Source organism: Stegostoma tigrinum, chromosome 11 (assembly GCF_030684315.1).
Source record: "Stegostoma tigrinum isolate sSteTig4 chromosome 11, sSteTig4.hap1, whole genome shotgun sequence".
NCBI lineage: Eukaryota > Metazoa > Chordata > Chondrichthyes > Orectolobiformes > Stegostomatidae > Stegostoma > Stegostoma tigrinum.
The window spans coordinates 65,666,992-65,688,522 of NC_081364.1; the positions used below are offsets into that span (position 1 = coordinate 65,666,992).

General features: G+C 41.1%; 1 protein-coding gene across 1 annotated transcript in view; it reads right to left on the reverse strand.

Moving 5' to 3' along the window:
• The window catches only part of LOC125460234 (E3 ubiquitin-protein ligase RNF123), a 334,824-nt gene that overhangs the window by 104,275 nt on the left and 209,018 nt on the right, over window positions 1-21,531 (reverse strand). Inside the window, exon 35 of the mRNA XM_048547433.2 lies at window positions 18,149-18,233. Within this exon, the coding sequence (XP_048403390.1) occupies window positions 18,149-18,233 (85 nt within the window). The remainder of the gene's footprint in view (window positions 1-18,148; window positions 18,234-21,531) is intronic.

The window sequence follows — 21,531 nt, forward strand, 5'->3', positions numbered from 1 at the left end:
TTATGTTTATTGTCAAGGAGTTCCTGAAAAGACACAGAGTGGCAAGTGGACAGTTTTGACCCAAAGCATTCACACATTGGGGTCTTACATATATAGTCTAAGAATTAAGCTGGTCAGTCAGGAGAAATATTAGAGAAGCATCTCTACACTCAAGAGATGGTAGAGTTTTGGAACTCTCTTCCACAAATAGCAGTTGTGCTAGATTAGTAGTTAGTTTTGAATCCGAGATAGATAAATTTTAATTAAGCAAAAGTATTGAGGGACATAGACCCAAGGCAGGTAGAGTATATGGAGTTAGGTCACAGTCCAACCATGATCTCACTGAATGCCTGAATAGGCTAAGGGACTGAATGGTCTACTCCTGTCCTTAACTTCCTATACTGTTCTCCCAATGAACCAGAATCAGTTTGTAACTTGGATTTCCCGATTACTTGTGTTTGACAGGATCTAATAAATACATCATACAGTTCTGTGCATGAAGACTTCTTAAACTTACAAACAATTCACAAAGTTGCTACATTGACATGATCCAGACAAACTGATTTTATTGAACCACATTAATTAGAATAAAAGTGCCCCAAAAATGTTCAGATTTTAAGAATCTCTTGTAAAAATGAATCTCAGTGCTACTGAAGCATATGGTTACTCGGCAGGTGCAACTGTACCTCACTTACAGAGGGTGGCACAGCGGTTAGCACTGCTGCCTCACAGCACCAGGGATCTGGGTTTGATTCCAGCCACGGAGACTGGAGTTTGCACATTGTCCCCATGTCTGTGTGGGTTTCCTCCGGGTGCTCCGATTTCCTCTCAGAGTCCAACGATGTGCAGGTTAGGTGGAATGGCCATGCTAAATTGCTCATAGTGTCTAGGGTAGGAAATACAGGGGTAGGGTAGGGGTTAAGTCTGGCTGGGAGACTCTTTGGAGGATCGGTGTGGAATCGATGAGCCAAATGGCCTGCTTCCACACTGTAGGGATTCTATGATACGATGATTCTATGACATGGATCTATTTAATCAAGTGTAAACACAGGAATCTGATGGTAAAGTAGGAGATACCCATGTGATCGTAACTATACCTGTAATTTTAATATGGGTACAGTCTGTTAATCAGCAAAGTCTCCACCAGGAAAATCAGCCAAAAATGTCAACCCACCTAGAGAACTGTCCAACACAGAATTCCTCAATCCAATGTGCAGTTTCAACACCTGTCTATAACAGACAGTGTAGAGGCAAGGCAGAAATGGGACTTCTTTTTCTTTCCTGGTAATTAATTTTGCTGCTGGTATACAAATGCACACAGCATGAAACTGTACCACTCAACTCAGAATGGCAGTCACACAAAAAGATGGGGTCAGGATAGCTGGTATGACAAATGGAGAATTAGCACACTGCTGGAGCAGGACTGATGATGAGATTGAAACTGAGACCAATTATTGGGCTAAGTAAAGAGAGCTATCTTTTGTATCTAATAATAATACAACTAACCATAAGCATTATTTGCAGCTGACAATAGGTGCCTGCAAAGAAGAAAGAAGTATTGTATTCTCCAGCACTAGCAACCTTCATGTTGCTGAACACAAAATTGATGAAAATGATGATCAATTTGAGCTCTCCTTTGGATCCCATTTGTTACTACCCTAAATAGATTATATCAGTATCATGGAACATTATTATTCGAATTACTTTTCCTAGAATTGTAATGCAGGGAAGATAAAATGACGATGTTTTTAGCCTTCTCTCCAGTGACCACTAGTATGTGAAACAGTTTGACAATAACAGTGGCATATTAGCAATGATAGAAGTCTTGTTGCAAGGTCATACCATTTTGTAACTTCTTCACTGGGTTTCCAGTGGGACCATGTTGACAAATGACCATTCAAACATAATCCCCTCAAACATACATGTAAATAGCGCTAACAAGGAGACACATTTGAAGTAGCCAGTGTATCGGTTTAACAGCTTCTCCCTCCTCCCCTTGACTACAAATAGTAGTAAATGCCCAGTAGCGCCCGCACCCCCCCCCCAATACATTGATGGGCTTGGACTGATGTGTAGCTGCAGGCTATTTTGATCATAACCAAGCACAAATTTACCTCAAGCAATGTTCAGACATGCCTGATTGTTACTGTACAACCACTGGAATCAAAATCATATTATTGCCTGGTCTGGCAAGACTGAAACTATTTGCAAAATGAGGTTGGAGAACAGTGTAAATTACCAACCGAGCTGGAAAAACTCTTGTTGATAGTGCAAGAAAATTCGAGTTGAGTGGTGCAGCTTCATGAAGTTGACCACTTTGTGAGAAGAACAGAAAATCAAAGTAATAGTTAGATGGAGAGGGACTGAAATATGTTACAGTACAGAGAGATTTGTGTTACTGTATATAAATCATAAGACATTAGCATGTAGGTGAAACATGCGTCTTGGAAAGCAAATGGATCATTAGCCTTTGTCAGAAGGGAACAGAGTATAAAGATAGGAAAGCCTTGTCACAACTACACAAGGCACTGATGAGGTTGCACCTACAGTATAGAATCAAAGAGTCCCTACAGTGCAGAATCAGGCAATTCACCCATCAAGTCCACAACAATCCTTCTAAGAGCATCTCATCCAGACCCACTCCCCAGTCCTATCCTTGAAACCCTGTAATTCTCATTGCTAATCCACCTAGCCTGCACATCCCTGGGCACTATGGGCAATTTAATATGGCCAATCCACCTAATCTGCAAATCATTTGGACTATGGAGGAAACTAGAACACCCAGAGGAAACCCACACAGACACGGGGAGAATGTACAAACTCCATGCTAACAGTCGCCTGACACCGGAATTGAACCCGGCAGCAGTGCTAAATACTCAGCTACCTTCCCACCCTGAGCTTAGTTTTGTTGGGGAAACATAGTCAGTATGGATGAGTTGGACTGAGGGATCTATGCCACATTGATACTGTTTGACCCCATCCATCACCTTAAACCATTACTTCCTCTGCAATCCACAGACAGTGGCAGCAATTGTGTGCCATCAACAAGATGAACTACAACAATTCACCAAGCTTGCATTCATAGCAATTTCTAAACCCATGACATCTACCACATACAAGGTCAAGGACAGCAGATGTATAGGAACAGCACAACTACAAGTTCCCGTCCAAGCCTCGTACTATCCTGATTTGGAAATATATCAATGCTGTTCCTTTACTATCACTGGATCAAAATCCTCAAACTGCCTTCCATTGTGGGTGTACGTAACACCACAGAACTATATCCGTTCAAGGCTGCAGCTCATCACCACCTTCTCAAGAGCAATTAGTAATGGGCAAAAATTGACAACACAGGCAGGGATGATTACATACCATAAACAAACACATTTTTTTAAAAAAATCACGAAACATATTTTAAGAAAAGACCAGAAATGTTAAAGTCTGCCTTCATTAATGGGCAGAGATATATCAGGTCCATGGCCCTTCACTAGAACAGCCAGACCCAACAGCAACTTATGTTTACCAACTGAATTACTTGCAGCATTTTCTATTTTTATTTCAGATTTCCAGCATCCACATATTTTACTCAGGTTTCAATAAACGTCAGTTTGACAACTGAAAAGGTTTAACCTTTCTGTGAAAAGTACAAATGCTGGTATCAGTAAGGAGAAATCGAAATTGCAGTGGGGCTGTGTGAATAGCTCCAGATGCACCCTCTACATTTACAAGGCCTGTGGGTACATCTGAGATGCCAACACTAATGACATACCATTTGTTTTTATGATCAATTCAGTCTGGGTATCCCATATATACATCATCATGCAACCTTAGGGCAAACAAAGCTCCTCTCAATAGTTCAGTTTGAAATTCTGTAAGCACGGAGAAGGCTTTTTCATACGCGACATACTTTGTCTTTGGAGGGAGCTAGGCTAAAGAATAGAGACATGGGTCAGCACAAGCCAAGGTTCTCTCACATCTAGAGATAGCAATTAAGCAATTCAATTGCTTAAAACACAAACCATTAGTGAAATTCTTGCTACTGTAATTAAATTTTAGGGTATTAACAGGATCATCTGAAACTAACTGGGAAAAATCCTAACCACTTCCTCCAAATAAGTGTTACATCTATCTCTCTCAATGCTCTAAATAAAAACAACCTACATTTATATGGTGACTTCACATTGTAAACGGTCCCAAGGCTCTTTAGGGAAGTCCAGACAAAAAAAATTACAATATCAGTAACGAAGACCTAGAATTTTTCTTAATAGAGGATTCTATATCTGTATTTTGTAAAGGAAATGGAGTTACACAGTGAACTGCAATTTAGGATTGGTGTCAGTGTCATATGGTAAGGCACTATCACTTAGATGCTAGAAGACCAGTTCATCATTAGAACACCAAAGAACAATATCCTGTTAACACATAGCATGCTAAGCACTTCTGTTTTCTACTCCTTGTGACACAGCAAAGGGCATGGTTAAACGGTGAGACAGATATAAGCACAATTCATACAATTCTTGCAGGGGAAATGGGGACAATATTTGAACTGCAAGCCAGTTTTTCAAGTGTGATGGATCTTCTGTTACAATGTTTTGTGAATCTCGTTGTGCTCCTAGCAAGTAGTGTTATTTTCTCTACTACCTCAGGGAATGTGAAATAGAATTAGCATTCCCCAGTTTTTTGAATTTACCATATCCAGAGTTCACTACTAAGTCAGGGTTCTGTGAGCCTGAGAGGAAGCAGACATGGGTTTCAGCTCATGCTGATTATGGAACTGAACATCTTGTTGTTTTCATAAATAAAGGTGTTTGGGAAAAGGTCAGGGTGAAACAGAGCTCAACAGATCCCCAAAAGAATCAGTCAACTTGTCACATGAGTGCAGCATCTCAATTCTTTTAGAAATAGCTGAGCCAGACACTTGAACCAACTATTTGCACTCTACCCAACAAATCACAATGTTGGAAGACAGAATAAATTACTATGGACAAATCTTTATTGACTCACTCGGTTTATCTGAACTAGCGCCAATGAATTTCCCTCTTCCTTAAAGCTGATGTTGGGCTGAGAGTACAATACAGTCAAGAACTTATACAGTCCAAGAGTCATATAGCATGAAAACAGACCCTTCAGCCCAACTTGTCCATGCTGACCAGGTTTTCTAAACTGAAATAGTTCCATTTGCCTGCGTTTGGCCCATATCCTTTCAAATCTTTCTTATCTATGCATCTGTTCAACTGTCTTTTAGATGCTGTAATTGTATTTACTTCTACCATTTCCTCTGGCAGCTTGTTCCATATACACACCACTCCTCTGTGTGGAAAAAGTTGTCTCTTAGGTCCATTCTAAATCTTACCTTTCTCACCTTAAACCTACGCTCTCCAGTTGTGGACTACACTACCCTGGAGAAAAGACCTTGGCTATTCACCTTAACTAACACGCCTTATGATGTTATAAACCTCTATAAGGTGACGCCTCACAGCTTCTTACACTCCAGGGGAAAAAAGAGTCTGAGCCTATCCAGCCTCTACTTATAACTCAAACTCTCCGGTCTCAGTACCATTCTTTTTGCGCCCTTTCCAGGGTAATAATATCCCTTCCAAAGAGCAGTGACCAGAATTGTACTCCAAATGTAGCCTTACCAATGTTTTACAAAGCCATAACATGGCATCCCAATTCAATGTTCTGACCAATGAGGCAAGAGTGCCAAATTCTTCTTCACCATCATGTCTACCTGTGATGCTACTTTCAGAGAACTCCATAACTGCACCGCTAGGTCTCTCTATTTTCAACACCACTCCCCAGAGCCCTATCATTAATTGTGTAAGGCCTGCCATGGTTTGTGTTATGAATATCGCACATTTATCTAAATTAAACACCACCTGCCATTCGTGGGCCCACGTGCCAGTTGATCAAAATCCCATTGCACTGTCAGATGGCCTTCTTCATTGTCCACTATACCAGCAATTTTGGTGTCATCGCAAACTTACTCATCACACCTCTGACATTCTCATCCAAATTGTTTATATAAATGACAAACAATAGTGGACGCAGCACCAATCCTTGTGCCAAACCACTAGTCACAGGCCCCTAGTCTGAAAAACCATCCTCAACCACCACCCACTGCCTCCTACTTTCAAACCAATTTTGTATCTAACTGGCTAGCCATCCCTAGATCCCATGTGATCTAACCTTACCAACCAGTGTACCACGTGGAAACTTGTCAAAGGTCTGGCTAAAGTCTGTGCAGACAACGTCTACCACTCTGCCTTCATCCATATTCTCGGTCACCTCTTCCCAAAATCTCAAAACAAGTTTGAGAGACATGATTTCCCACATGCTGACTATCTCTGATCAGTCCTTGACTTTCCAAATGCATGCATGATCCTGTCTCTCAGACTCTCTTCCAAAAACTTACCCAACAGTGATGTCAGACTCACCAGTCTGTAGTACCCTGGCTTTTCCTTGCAGTGTTTCTTAACTAATGGCACAACATTAGCCACCCCCAGTCTTCCAGCATTTCATTTGTGGCTGTCATTGGTACAAATATTTCAGCAAGGGGCCTTGCAATTTCTTGATCAGGTCCTGAGGATTTATCTACCTTTATGCATTTTAAGACGTCCAGCAACTCCTCTTCTGTAATGTCAATTCTTTCCTCAAATTTATTTCCCTGAGTTCTCTAGCTTCTATGTCTTTCTGCACAGTAAATACAGATGTGAAATACTGTTTTAGGATCTCACCCATCTCCTGAGATTGCACACATAATGGCCTTGATGATCTTTAAGGGGCTAGTCTCTTGCTTATTACTCTTTTGTCCTTAATATACTTGTGGAATCTTTTTCAATTCTCCTTAACCTTGTGTGCCAAAGCAATCTCGGGCTCCCTTTATGCCCTTGTGATTTCCCTCGTAAGTGTACTCCTCCAGGAATTCACTTGATCTCAGCTGTCTATATCTGATATATGCCTCCTCCTTATTCTTGGTCAGAGCCTCAATATCTCCAGTTATCCAGTGTTCCCTAGTCCTGCCACCCATGCCCTTCACTTCAACAGGAACACGGTGGCCCTGAACGATCAATAACTTGCTTTTGAAAGCCTCCCAATTACCAGATGCCCGTTTGCCTGCAAACAGCCTTCCCATAATCAACTTTTGAAAGTTCCTGTCTAACACCATCAAAACTGGCCTTACTCTAATTTAGAACCTTAACTTTAACTAGTCCTATTCTTTTTCCTAACAATTTTGAAGCTAATACAATTATGGTCCCAAAGTGGTCCCCACTAACACTTCAGTCACTTGCCTGTCCCGTATTTCCCCAAGAGGAGGTTGAGTTTTGACCCCTCTCTAGCAAGGCCATCTATACACTAATTGAGAATGCCTTCTTGAACACACTGAACAAATTCCTTTTCCATCCAAGCCCTTGACACTAAGGCACTCCTTGTCTATATTTGGAAAGTTAAAATCCCCTACAACTACACCCCTGTTATTCTTACAGCTAAGTGCGAACCCTACATATTTGCTTCTCAATTTCCCAATATTGGGTGGCCTATATTACAATCCCATCAAAGTGATCATCCCATTCTTATTTCTCAGTTCTACCATATAACTTCACTATTTGCCTCCTCTGTGCTCCTCAATGCATCAAGTGCCACTCCAACCAATCCATGCAGTCTGAGGAGCTGCAGCCTGACAACACTTCCTGTAAACATAGTCTCCTGGGATAGTCAACTGCTCCTGATCTCTTACATCTAACAGGAGGAGCATACCACTCTACTGATTGCCATCTCTGCCCCTTTAACAACTAGTGGACTTGGGGAAAAGAATGGTCTCACCTTACCTTTATGTTATTTGCTACTCGCCCTCCTCATCAAAACCTGGTATTCACCAAGGCCCTCTCTTAGATCTAACCAGCAGCACCTTGATCACAAAGCAGACCCTTACAAAAATGGCCGGAACAAGACACAACAATGCTTCTGTCCTCTACTTGACTAAACTCACACACTGGGCTCAACTCCCAGTGATTGCACTCTCTTACCTGTTGCTTCTTGAAGCACTTTGCAGAAAGCCTTGCAAAATATAATCAATGAAAGCCAAGTAAAGGGTTTCCCCATAACCATACACGTGATAAACTGTTTAAAGCCACAGCCTAACTCATGAAGTTTATGACAAAATGAAACCATGCCTGCCCATTTTATAATTACAATGGAGATCATTTACTTGTGCTCAAAGGATAAATTTCATCATTTTTTCTCACTTGGTCTCCCTAGGTAAATTACCAACCAAGGGAGAATGGACAACCTACTCCCCAAATGATCTGGAGATGATGAGACCAGATAGGAAGAATCTCTTATCTTCCTTTCTTCCTGCAGCTCAGCCAAATGGTGAAACAGATGAGAGAAAAACTTCACCATGACAGAAGTTAGAGCAGTGCTGTTATCATGTTGTGAGATTGGGACCACAGTGCATTGCTATTTGCTGCTAGGGAAATCGCTACCAAATAACTTTCAAAAATCATCCAACCTTGCTGAAAGGGGCTGTTTTGTGAAGCTCTGATGGATGCTTCGTGGAGATTAAATCTAATTTTGGCACGTATGAAACCATTTTCTGTAATTACAATATGGTTAATTGGTTATGCTAATTAGAATTTGCATACAAATGAGGTTAATCAGGATTGGACTTTCCAGATAATTCAGCAGACTGAATGTCATCACACTGATAGCAATGAGTTTGCAAAGTCAGTTCACTCCAAGTCGTCAGAGCTGGTATGATTATAAAGCTAGGAACATCATATTTCTGACTACAGCCATATTCAGAGCTGTAGGGCCTTGCAATGACAATCCCATGGATGCTAGAAAGCAAATTTATTGCAACTAATGCAGCAAGTCAGGAAAGCATTATTACTTCAATCCAAAATAGCAGCAACTGCTGTCTGCTTTCCCTTCCACGAACTGCTCCTCCCGGACACTGCTCAAGGCACAACTCCAGAGATTTCTGAATTTCGGTTCTATCTTTTCTCATCCTTGAGGTACAGTCTCTAGCTCTTGAAGAGAAACTGACTCTTTTCTCAAATTCTAATTTCAATGGCCTTGACAAAATCAAATGAAAAATCCCTCAAGTTTGACTATTGATTGATATAGGGTCCTGCTCCTCAACATCCTTCCGATCAATTGCAAGGTATGTGCTTGGGTCTCCCACTGCTCCATGCTTCATCAACCTGCATTCATTACACTTAAACTCCTCTTTGAAAGTGCATTTCTTTACTCAGAGAATTGATTTATATCAAACTGCTGCCCTCCCAGAAAACTTTCAGAATCTACAGAAGTTGAGGTTAATTCTTGTTAGCCATTAGCTTGAAAATTCAGGTAGAGGCAGAATTACTACAATGATTTTTCTGAATCACTACTCTAGGCCATCTTGTTGGCACTTCTTCCCTTTGCTTTTGAACACTAGCTTGTTGACTAGGAACACTCCAAAGCCTTTGGGAAATGCACCACCAAACAACCTGCCATTATTTACCTCTTTGTCTCATTAGTTTGAAGGCTTTACCACTTGTCTCACACATTTAAATGAGTGTAGCCCTCACTGATGCCACATTCATCAAACACTGTCTTGATGTTCAGGGAATCACCCCAGCCTCAGTTCTGGAGTTCAGACCCTTTTTCCACTTTTGGACCAAACTATAATGAAGTCTGGAAGCAGGTGGTCTTGTAGTAAGTGCCTCTGACGTTGAAAACACCCTCTGTCAGTTTACCGATGATTCAGAGTAGACTGATGGGGCCATGATTGTTGAATCAGACTTGACCTGCTTTATGTGAAAAGGAGAGATTGAGAATTTTTTTACTTTAACAGATGCCTGTGTGGCTGTACTAGGGGCAAATCGGACAGACATGCAGCTAGTTACTACAGTGCAGTTCTTCGGCATTACACTCAGAAATTTATTGGAATTCCTATAACCGTATAGTCACATCCAGTACGCGCAGCCATTCCAACAACATGCACTTAAATTAGCAGCTGATGATTGGTTTTTGTGGTAATACAGACCTCAAGAGGAACCTGAAAGGGATGTTCCACTTGGCACCTCTGGTTCAAGATGGCGTTGTTATCAGTTGTTAGGTTCTATCATCGATGATAGGGATGTTCATGGAACCTTCACCTCTGGGTAGTTTTTTTCTAAAAATTGCCCAGCATAATTCACATTTAATACCCTGCTCTCACACATTACAGTTCTCTACAGATATAGTGAAATAGATTTTTAATGATTCCCAGTTACTCAAGCTTTGTCACATATTCAGCCAATGAATGAATGTATCCATCGTGCTCCAGCTGCAATGGAAATTTAGGACACTGAGTATGTGGTGTCAGAAAAACTGAATGCACTTCCACATACATCAACACAAAAGGACAGACCCTCACCAACTCCACCAACATTTTTCCTCAATATCCTAGTTTCTTCAAATCTGCAACACAACTGCAACAGGTTCATCTACTGAGCAGTGATCATGGGGCAATGTTGCACTGCAACCAAATAAGTTTGCAAAACGGTACCTCTGAATTCACTCGCAGGCTGAAAAAACTAGCAAGAGGAACACAGATTTGAAAATATCATAGATTATTGTTTAGGGTGGCACCGATCAAATTCAGGTTTTGAACGCACAAATGTAAATACACACACGAGCTAGGTAACACTGATGTGTTTTGAGCACAAATTGCTGGGAATATGATATAGCAGCAAAAATGATGATTCAGCAAGAAAGGAGGCATTGCTGGTTCTGGTGTTGAGGAACAAGGTAGGCCCAAGTGTCTGTGGGGAATATTTGAGTAAGAGCGATCATCGTATCACAAAGTTTAGACTATTAATGGAGAAGACAAAGCAACAACATAAAACAGAATTTCATGAAGAGAGATGCAAAGTACCCATTTACTATTGCAGCCACAATCACTGCCTCCATGTGTAAATTCCCTTACAGTCCCTAATTAACATTGTCACTTTTGTTCTCATTGTTTTCTACTTATTGGCATTTATGTTAGCCTTTTCAGCCCATACACTGTGCTTTTCTCTCTCATTTCTTCTCCCCCATTTCCCCTTTGAACTATCCATATACAGTCTGGGTCTTGCTTGTACTGTCAGCCTGACATCTGGGATGCATGTGCTATTTCTGTTTCATTTTACTCTCACTCCCTTCTGAAATCTAAACAGTTCTAGCTCGGCTTGTCTTACCATTGTTGCTTGTAGGATCAGACTTTGGCTGTACCCAAACCATCTATTCTTTTAATGGCAGGCATTATAGTTTTATCTGCTGATTTTCAAACTCACTTTAACTAAACAAATTCATTTACATCCCACTAAACTAAATAATTTTACTCTGGATTAGTCTTTTCTCCATTTCCTGGGTTAATCTAATGTTGGGATACTTTGGCTGCCATTTCAGAAAACTCTGTCCCAATTACCATGAGGACAGACAGATGCAGGGTTGAGTGCTGAGAATACAGCAATGAGAACTGCAAAGTTTCAGGACTGCAACTAGTACAAGTACATGCTGTTTTTTATTTTTGCTACCTCAACATGTCCCCCATGGATTTACTGATAATTATTTTAAGGATACATGCAGGGAAATAGCAAGCATGGGACACAAAGTATAAGGGACTTTGTTTCAGCTATTCATCGTATAGATGACAGTGCAACAACCCCTCGTTGGAGCATCAGGTTTACTTTTCTGGGTCAAATCCTGGAATGCAGCTCAGAAGGAAGAGTGGTACTGACAGCCACAACTAACATCACAAAACAGCTATAACCCTGGTGTGGTCAATCATAAGTAATTTAGACCTTTGTTCTGGTTTAATTTCAGAACAATTTACAGGTTAAATGTCATTTTGTCCACAATGATGCAAATAGCACATTACAAACACCTCAGATTTTCAATGTCCAAGTGCGTTAGTGACATCCTTTTAACAATTCCTGACAAAATACACATGGCCCAAAACCTGGGTACTTTAAAAATAAGTTGAATTCCCAATGATGGCTAGGCAACCAGATGGACATATAAAACCGTTCTTCATCCTGGCAACAGCACTGCAAGGAAAGGCAAGGTCTTCAGTCTGGAAATCAGACTGAGGTAAGGGCAACACAGAACTCACATGCATTGAAAAAACACACCCCTGTTCATTTATAGTGAACATCAAGAGCCCCAAGTCCACTGTTTTTATATTGAATTGTTTGCTTGATTACATAATATATCTGCACTAAGTAAAAAGAGAAGCTGACCGTATCTGGTGTTTCAGCGATTGGAATTTGTTTCCTGATCTCCAACGATAACTGCAGCGAAAACTCTAGGGAATATGGACAAATACTATATCAAAAGAATTTCGACATAAGTCACTTTATGGGAGCTTGCTGTGTGCAAATTGGATGCTGCGTTTCTTGAGCTCTAGCAGTATCTACAACTCAGAAGTGATTAACTGGATTCAGAAGAGACACTAGACAAATTCTTCTTTTGAGTGAGAAATAGTTAAGGAACTGCTGATGCTAGAGAATCTGAGATCACAAGGTGTAGAGCTGGATGAACACAGCGGGCCAGGCAGCATCAGAGGAGCAGGAAAGCTGATGTTTCAGCTCTGGACTTTTCTTCAGAAAAGTCTTCTTTTGAGTGTTTTCTTAACTACTGAAAGCCAGCTCATGAAAAGTAAATAAAAGCAAAATACTTTAGAAGCTGGAAATGTGAACCAAAAACATTGCTGGAGAAACTCAGTATGTTTAGCAGCATCTATGGAGGGACAGATATAGAGTTAATGCTTCAAGTCCAATATGACTCCCCTTCAGAACTGAAATGGGTTGGAAAATTGTGCTTTTTTAATGCTGTTGATAAAAAAAACTCATTTTGCTTCAAACAAAAGCAAAATATTGCAGATGCTGGAAAACTAAAACAAACGCAAAAACAAAATCAGTATAATCTAATCATTTAGTCATAGAGTTATGCAGCAGGAAAACGGGCCATTTGGTCGAACTCATCCATGCTGACCAGGTATCCTAAATTGTTTTATTCCCATTTGCCAATATTTGGCCCATATTCCTCTGAACCCTTCCTATTTATATATCCATCCAGATGCTTTTTAAAATGTTGTAATTGTTGTAATAAAATGTTGTCCTAGCCTCTAACATTTGCTCCGGCAGTTCATTCCATACACGCACCACCCTCTGTGTGAAAACGTTGTCCCTCGGATCCCTTTTTAAACTTTCCCCTCATCTTAAACCTATGCCATCTAATTTTGGACTCCCCCACCCTAGGAAAAAGACTTTGGCTATTCACCCTATCCATGGCCCTCACAATATTATAAACTTCTATAAGATCATCCCTCAGGCTCTGACGCTCATGCTGAAAATTAAAATAAATACAAAAGGTTGTAAACATGCCCATTACTAGTGACTGCTTAGTTTTCCCATCACAACCTCAGAGTTTAAAGTAATTACTCCAGGCTGGCATTAACAGTAAAATCACAACTGCAATTCAATTAATCACACAGCTGATAATATGATGACCTCTTAGCAGATCAAACTGTCTTGTAATGCTCATTCACCCCATGATAGTCAATCAGCCTGACAACATTTACTGTCAATTCTCACAAATGGTCAGATATCAGCAGTGACCCATTCTTAACAGTGATTAGTTGCAATCACATAGAAGCATTGAATCACAACATGCACCACACGTGTTTTTTTTTGTTGGAAGGGGAAAAATGAAAAATCGATGTGAATAGGAGCACGGTGGTTCAGTGATGCCTGACAGTGCCAGGGACCCAGCTTTGATTCCAGCCTCAGGCAACTGTCTGTGCAGAGTTTGCACATTTTCCTGTGTCTGTGTGGGTTTCCTCTGGGTGCTCTGGTTTCCTCCCATAGTCCAAGGATGTGCAGGTTAGGTAGATTGGCCATGCTAAACTGCCCATTGTGTGAGATGTGCAGACTAGGTGATTTGACCATGGGAAATGCAGGTTTATCAGGGTTGGGGTGGGTGTGGGAGAGAGGCTCTTTGGAGAGTTGGTGTGTACTCAATAGGCTAATTGGCCTGTTTCCACACTGTATGGATTCAGTGAAAGTCTATGAAAGGAGCATTTTAAGAAGGAAATGAGAAAAGTCACAGTGTTGGTTGGGAAATTGGAGGTGACAAAAATGTTGACTGAGTTCAGAGAAAAGAGCAGATACAAAGGAACCCATTACTTAAGTGAATCAACAAGCAACAGGGAGAACTGAAGCAGATAAACTTGATTCCTGTCCCTATTGCTTGATCAATGCAGAATACTGCAAAACTAAGCATCTCAGCTAGTTACTAAGCTCCACCAGCATCAAGGTTCAGAGCTGAGTGAGGCTTTCACAAGTACAACACATGCGCAGCCTGCACTTACACCTCTACAAAACATGCGCAGCAGCCTGTAAGTGCAACATTTAGCCAGGAAATGGAGGCTAACAGGGGAAAGCTAAAGAAAAGCAAAGAAATCAGATACATATCAAAGCAGAACTGTTGACAGTCAAATCTCAAACATCAGAACATGCTAGAAACTCAGTAGGCTGGGCAGTATCTGTTAAATGCGAAACACATAACAGTTTCAGACTTTTTCTTGTTTTCCACAAGTACTGCCTGACCCGCTGAGTGTTTCCAACATATTCATATTTTTATATCTTTCACGAGAGGATCAACTCAAGTTGATCAGTTGATAACTCAGTTTGCATTGTCAGCAGTGATTTCCTTGTGGTACTATCACATTGAAAGTAATACCCAGCACATCAGAAAGCCTAGAGGGTTCCAGACACAAAATTGTCATAAGGCAAGACCATGTAAGACCTTCACGAGGACACCAAGCGCACTGCAAACAGTCACCATGCTGCTCTTAGATTCAAAGATTAGATCATTTGTGTTTAGCATGGTGTAGCAAAGGAGGCGCCAATTTAAAATTGCTACAATATCCCTCACTCAAACAACTGCAGTGAACAGCTTCACAACGCTCCTGACAGACTACACAGTTACAGCTGTAACAGCAGTGCTCTGAAATGACCTGGGATCTAGTTCCCATCTTTTACACTGCAGCATCTCACTGCAAACCTTTCACACAGCATTACTCCCATCATGGTTATTCACACTAGCAGAAGCATTGACTCACTGCAGCAGTATCAGTGTACTGGCTGCAATCCATTTGCAACTGGAAATTGTCAGAATTATTCTAGCAACTGTCTTCCTAACAACGATGCTTAAGCCTTGGCCAAGGGCACACCTCATAACAAAAAAGATCAGGGCACTGTGAAGGGCCGAGGGATTATACCACAGTCTGGTTCAATACCATGTTGCGACCTTTAAGGAATACCTTTTTCCTATTCCCAAATCAAGGTTACTTGCTGAAAAGTTTACATGGGGTATATTCTGAAAGTGACCTTTGAATCTTAATACAATCATGATTTCAAATGGGGTTAACTAAACAGGTGCCAGGTTAAGTCTATGGGGATCAGACAGCACATATCCAAGGGTATTCAAAGGAACAGAAAAGAAAACTTGGAATGCATTGGTTGTAATCTTCCAACGAGCACTGGAACTAGACACAGTCCCAGCAGTGAGAGTTGTAGAAAATCCGATATAATCACCTCTTCCTTACTTGCAATTTCACAGAGTTCATGATCATGGACAAATAATGCAAACATTTGAAATGTATACAAGTAATGGGAGAAAAGCTGCTTCATAAGCTTACTTATCATCAATGACGATACAGCCAGCATCTGACTGCAACAAACAAGACCAGCAAGTACACAAGAGTCATAATCAGTCAATCATTTATCTCTGTCTCCTTCTGAGCTCCCCAACATCTCAGAACCCAGTCTTCAGCCAATTCCACATGATATCAAAATGACTATGAACACTGGATTCAGAAAGTGCTAATAGCTCCAATAACAATACTGTTGCAGTGCTGAAGGCCTGTGCTCCAGAATTAGCTGCACTTCTACCCAAATTGTCACCAGAGCTACAACACTGGTATCTTTCAACATGTTCTGTTAGGAAAGCCTGCCCATAAAAGCCAGGGTAAATCTCATTAGCCTATTCTCAATTGTCAGTAAAGCAAGATAAAAGTGCTGTCAACATTTCCAATGCACTACATTACCAGTAGGCTCAAGCAATGCACAGTTTGGGTTCCAGAATGGTTACAGCACAGGTTGAGGACATTTAGCCATTCTGACTGTGCTGGTTCTCTTTAAAAGTAATTCGCCTAGTCCACTCCCCTGCTCGATCCTTGCAGCTCCACCTGTTGTTCCTTTTCAAGAAGCAATCCAATTTCTTTTCGAATATTTTGATTGAATACTTCCATCTCACTGTCTGGCAGTACATTCCAGGCCCTAAATACCCACTTAAAAAAGAAGTCTCTCTTCCTGTCCTCATTGCTTCTTTTGTCAATTAACTTAGATCTGTACCTTCCAGTTCTCAATTCTTCCTCCAATGGACAGCTTTTCTTTATTTATTCTGTCCAGATTCTTCTCTCAGGGAAACAGTCCCAACTTCTCCCATCTATCTACATAACTGATCTTCCTGATCCCTGGAACCATCTGCATGAATCTTTCTTACCCCTGCTCAAATAACTTCTTATCCTTCCTAAAGTGTAGACATCATTGTCCATTTGAGACTCAGCCAGTATTTAATACAAACTTAAAAGAAACTAGTTTCTGCAATCTGTCTCCCAATTAATAAACCTTAGGATGGAACATGGGAACAGATAATTGACACTCGGTCTCTCAAGCCTCTCCCACCATTCAACGAGGTCATGGTCGATCTGTGCCTTAACTCCATATATCTCCCTTGGGCCCCTATCCCTCAATACCTTTGCTCAGTAAAAATGTATCAATCTCATTTTTAAAATGAGCAACTGACTCAGCATCACCTCCCATTTATGGAAGAGAGTTCCAAGCCTTGACTGTCCTTTGTGTGTAGAAGTGTTTCCTAACATTGTTCTTGAACATTTGGCCCTAACTTGTTGACAAAGCCCGAGTTCTAGGATTTTGAACCAGTGGAAATAGTCTTATTTTTATCCATTCTGTCTTTTCCCGTTAATACTGTGAAGACGTCAATCATATCACCCCTTAACCTAATTTAGAGAAAAAAGGCATAATTTGTATGAACTATCCACATAATTTAACTCCTTAAGTCCATTCTTGTAAACCTACATTGCACTCCCTCCAAGGGCGATGTATCCTTCCTTTGGTGCAGCGCCTAGATCTACACAAGTGGAGTCAAACCAGAGTTTTGTATAATGGCAGCATAGCTTCTGCATCTTTGTACTCTAGTCCTCTAGTTTTAAAGTCAGTAATCCAGTGCCGAATATTCAATTAATCACAACCTCAGCCAGTCTTGCCACCTTCAATGACTTATGCACATATACACCCAGGTCCTTTTGCTGCTGCACCTGTTTTTGAATTGTATCCTTTATTTAATTCTGATCTCCTTATTCTTCCTGCCACTTCACACTTATCTGCATTAAATTTCATGCGTCATTTATTGGCCCTTCAACCCGTCTGTAGCCTTTTGAAGTTCAAAACTATCGTCATACTACTTTTGTACTGCCTGATAATTTTGAAACTGCGCCCTGTACACCAAGGTCTAAAACATTATTGTATAACCATCTTCAGTTGTTTCCTTGATGATATTTACTTTAACAGGATCAAAAGTGGGGATGTCTTCTGGTAATTGCATAATATTCAGCCCCATTCCCAAATCTGCACATAATGAAAAAACTGTACCCACACAATGCGAACAGCAAATTGGGTTCAGTTGCAAGTAACATGTGTGCCACAAAATAGCCAGGCAAAGAACATCTCCAGCTAAAGGGGGATGGGAGCAACTTCCAGTCAGTAGCTGAGTCATTGCTTCTGTCAGAGCTCGGTTAAAGCTTTGACACTTTGTCTTGTCTTGATAAAATTCATTGCTCGAATACACTATGAATAATTGATCAAAACCTCAGGTTTAGCTCATCAAGGGATGTCCCATTTGCTCTTTAACCAGGGCTTAATAAGCAATTGCTTTATTGGGTAGTTTTTGTAAGCTTGCTTAAATAGAATAACAAAACACAAGAAAGCACAGTCAGCACACCACCATTTCAAGTGTCACATCAAGATTCAACAATGCTTTGTTCAACCCATGTCAAACTATTTCTTACCCCTGAACATCAGAGTCAACCAGAATTCGGACAAGAATTCCCGTTACAGCTACAAGGACTGGATAATGATCCACACTTTCCAAACCTGCGGAAAGACGCATAAAATAATTAAGCAATACATTGGTTTCTCCTGTTTAGTGACTCCAGCTTCCAACATACTGCACAGATCTACATCAATGAAAACCATGCAAGATCAGAGCCTGAACTGAATTGAAAAGGGGCTATAAGAGCAACCTTCAGCTAGCAGCACTTTAAGCAGCACTACAAGTTCAAATTACTCAGGTTTATTACTGCTGTTGAGTGGCAAGTTCCTAATTTTTTAAAAATAGGAATCAACTGGTTCAGATATGTCATAATTCAACTCCAGCTCAGGTGGGACTTGAAATCTACATGTTGTGGTCCAAAGGTAAGGGCACTATCACCGTGCCATAACAGCCTTGCACAAGTCCCACACACTTACTACTTACACCACTAGGGTCAGCCAGTGGCAAGTTTCCAAGATTGTTATGTTTTTAATTTGCCTTTTAATTTGAGATAACTGGGACAATGAAAAGAGTCATGTTATCTGTGATGAGTTCTGTCCACCGACAGGTGGTTTAATTACCACAGGAGCAGGATGGGGAGAGCCGCAAGTACGAGTTACTAAAGGCTAGGTACAAAATGGTCATGACTGAAGCAAAAGCAAGCAGCTGGGCCTGACTGTGGAAAGGCTTTCTGTCTGTGCGTTTTGGACACAGAGAGGGATCTAGCATGAAAGGAAACACAGACAGCAGCCAGTGTGGTCAACACAGAGGATGGTGTGGACTTTCTGTGGACCACCTGGCAGAATGCAGGAGGACGACTGCTCCCTGGTTGAAGAGATGTTTCCTTTTTCCAAGGGTAAGGGAATGTGAGGGATAAAGTCTCAATGTTAGGACTCAGTGAAATGCAAGGAGTGAACCTGTTGGAAATTGGGTGTGATGTTGGATTGGTTCCTGTAAAAACTGCAATTCTGTGAGTAGAAGTTAGAGAGATGTAGAGCTTTGGCGTAGGCTTTTGTTGCATTAAAAAGTTAAAGAGGGTTACCTGTAGTTTGATGTATTAGCTTTCTACTAAGTACTGCTTAGTTGATGTGATAATGGGAACTGCAGATGCTGGAGAATCCAAGATAATGAAATGTGAGGCTGGATGAAGACAGCAGGCCCAGCAGCATCTCAGGAGCACGAAAGCTGACGTTTCAGGCCTAGACCCTTCATTAGAGAGGGGGATGGGGTGAGGGTTCTGGAATAAATAGGGAGAGAGGGGGAGGCAGACCGAAGATGGAGAGAAAAGAAGATAGGTGGAGAGGAGAGTATAGGTGGGGAGGTAGGGAGGGGATAGGTCAGTCCAGGGAAGACGTCTCCTACCTAGTAACCTCATCCCACCTCCCTCCCCACCTATACTCTCCTCTCCACCTATCTTCTTTTCTCTCCACCTTCGGTCCGCCTCCCCCTCTCTCCCTATTTATTCCAGAACCCTCACCCCATTCCCCTCTCTGATGAAGGGTCTAGGCCTGAAACATCAGCTTTTGTGCTCCTGAGATGCTGCTGGGCCTGCTGTCTTCATCCAGCCTCACATTTCATTATCACTGCTTAGTTGATGTTGTTTATCATTTGTCTGTTATGAAGCATTGCTTGTGATCATGTCACCTTCAGGGATGCAACAATTCTTCCAGAATTTTACAATATGTTACATGTCAGTTTACTTGTTCCTTCCACTGACTTTTCAAAGGCTTGTTTGAATATGGTAGGTCTGATAGTCAATATTATTGTAATATGCACTAGTGCTACATCCTTCTGGATTGAGTGTCTTATCAGTTACAACATTTGTAATTACTTCACAGTTAACATAGTAAAATGCCCCAAGATGCTTCACAAAGCATAGACAAAATCTAACTTCAAGTAACATCAGAAGATATCAAGTTAGGTAAGCAAGGCAGTGATAGTTCGGGCAATTATCTGAAAATAGAAGAGAGGGGTAGGAAATTCAAAGTTTAGGACCTAAGCAGTTGAAGGTACACCTCTCAATGTTAGAATGTTCTGAGGTAGCAAATGGTGACAGCCTCATTTGAAAACAAATCAGGCTGTCAAATGATTGACTGAGAGGGTGGAAGGACAAGTGCAAGACTGGGAGTTGGTGAGAGTTAGTGAGGGGCCTGGATGGGAGGGCTGACTGAGTGAGGCAGACAGGAAGTGAAAGGGAGTGAGAGGTTAGGGTCAAGGTGGGAAGACAGAGGTAGCAAGAGAGTAGAGAGAAACAAAAACAGAAATTGCTGGAGAAACTTCACAGATCTGTCAGCTTCTGTTGAGAGAAAATGGAAGTTAGTGTTTTGAACAGAAGGGTCTGTTCTGAAGAACGGTCACTGGACTCAAAATGTTAACTGTTATCTGTCCACAGATGCAGTCAGACCTGCTGAGCCTCTACAGCAATTTCTACCTTTGTGTCAGATTTCCAGCATTTGGAGTTCTTTGTTTTATTTTAGACAGAATATTCCTGTCTCCCTCCACACCTGATCAAACGTGAAAAATGTAGGCAACCTTGCACTAGATTAACAGCAATGCAATGGTCTCTTAACTGGTTTCTGAAATTGCCTGGTAAGGCACTCAATTTTGTCCAAACTGCTGCAACCTTTACCACACAGACAGCAGTGGTTAAGAACTGGCTCATTCCAACTAGAGGGGAATTCAGGGATGGATGAGTAATAGCTGCCTGTCTTGCCAATGACACTTACATTAAAACAAATTAGTAAGAAAATGAAAAGATCACATGGATAGTAAGAAATATGCTATTGGCCAAGGAGATGTTTTAATAAAATAAGGAGATAACTAACACCCTGCGTAATGATTAAATTTTTAGCCACGTAATTATCTTGAAATATCATCAAATTAAAACAGTTGAACTAATCTCCAACTGCCCGCCTGAATCTACTCGAATAGGACTAGATCTAAACAATTTTACTTTTACACTCGTTGTCATTCCTTTATCAAAGTAACTCACATCACGATTAATTTTATTTCATCTGGAAATCTGCAATAACAATAAGTTAAAACCTAACATTAAAAATCATTACTTGTTGAGTGAGTCTTTATCTCGCTCAGACCAATGTCATTCATTGTTTCATTCCTTATTGGTCTATTTGTACCCTTCACTGCACCCACTGCAACAACACCACCACCCCACCACACTGTGCCTTCCTTCCCCACACCTCCAAACATCCATCTTTCCTCACTCACCTCCCCACACTCAGTTTCTCTTCTCTATGCCCAACAGCATCTTCCACAGAGCTCTCAAATCAGTCCCTCTCCAAAACTCTCGCTGAGCCCCATCCTCCTACTTCCCCAAGAAACAACTTGGAAGAAGATATT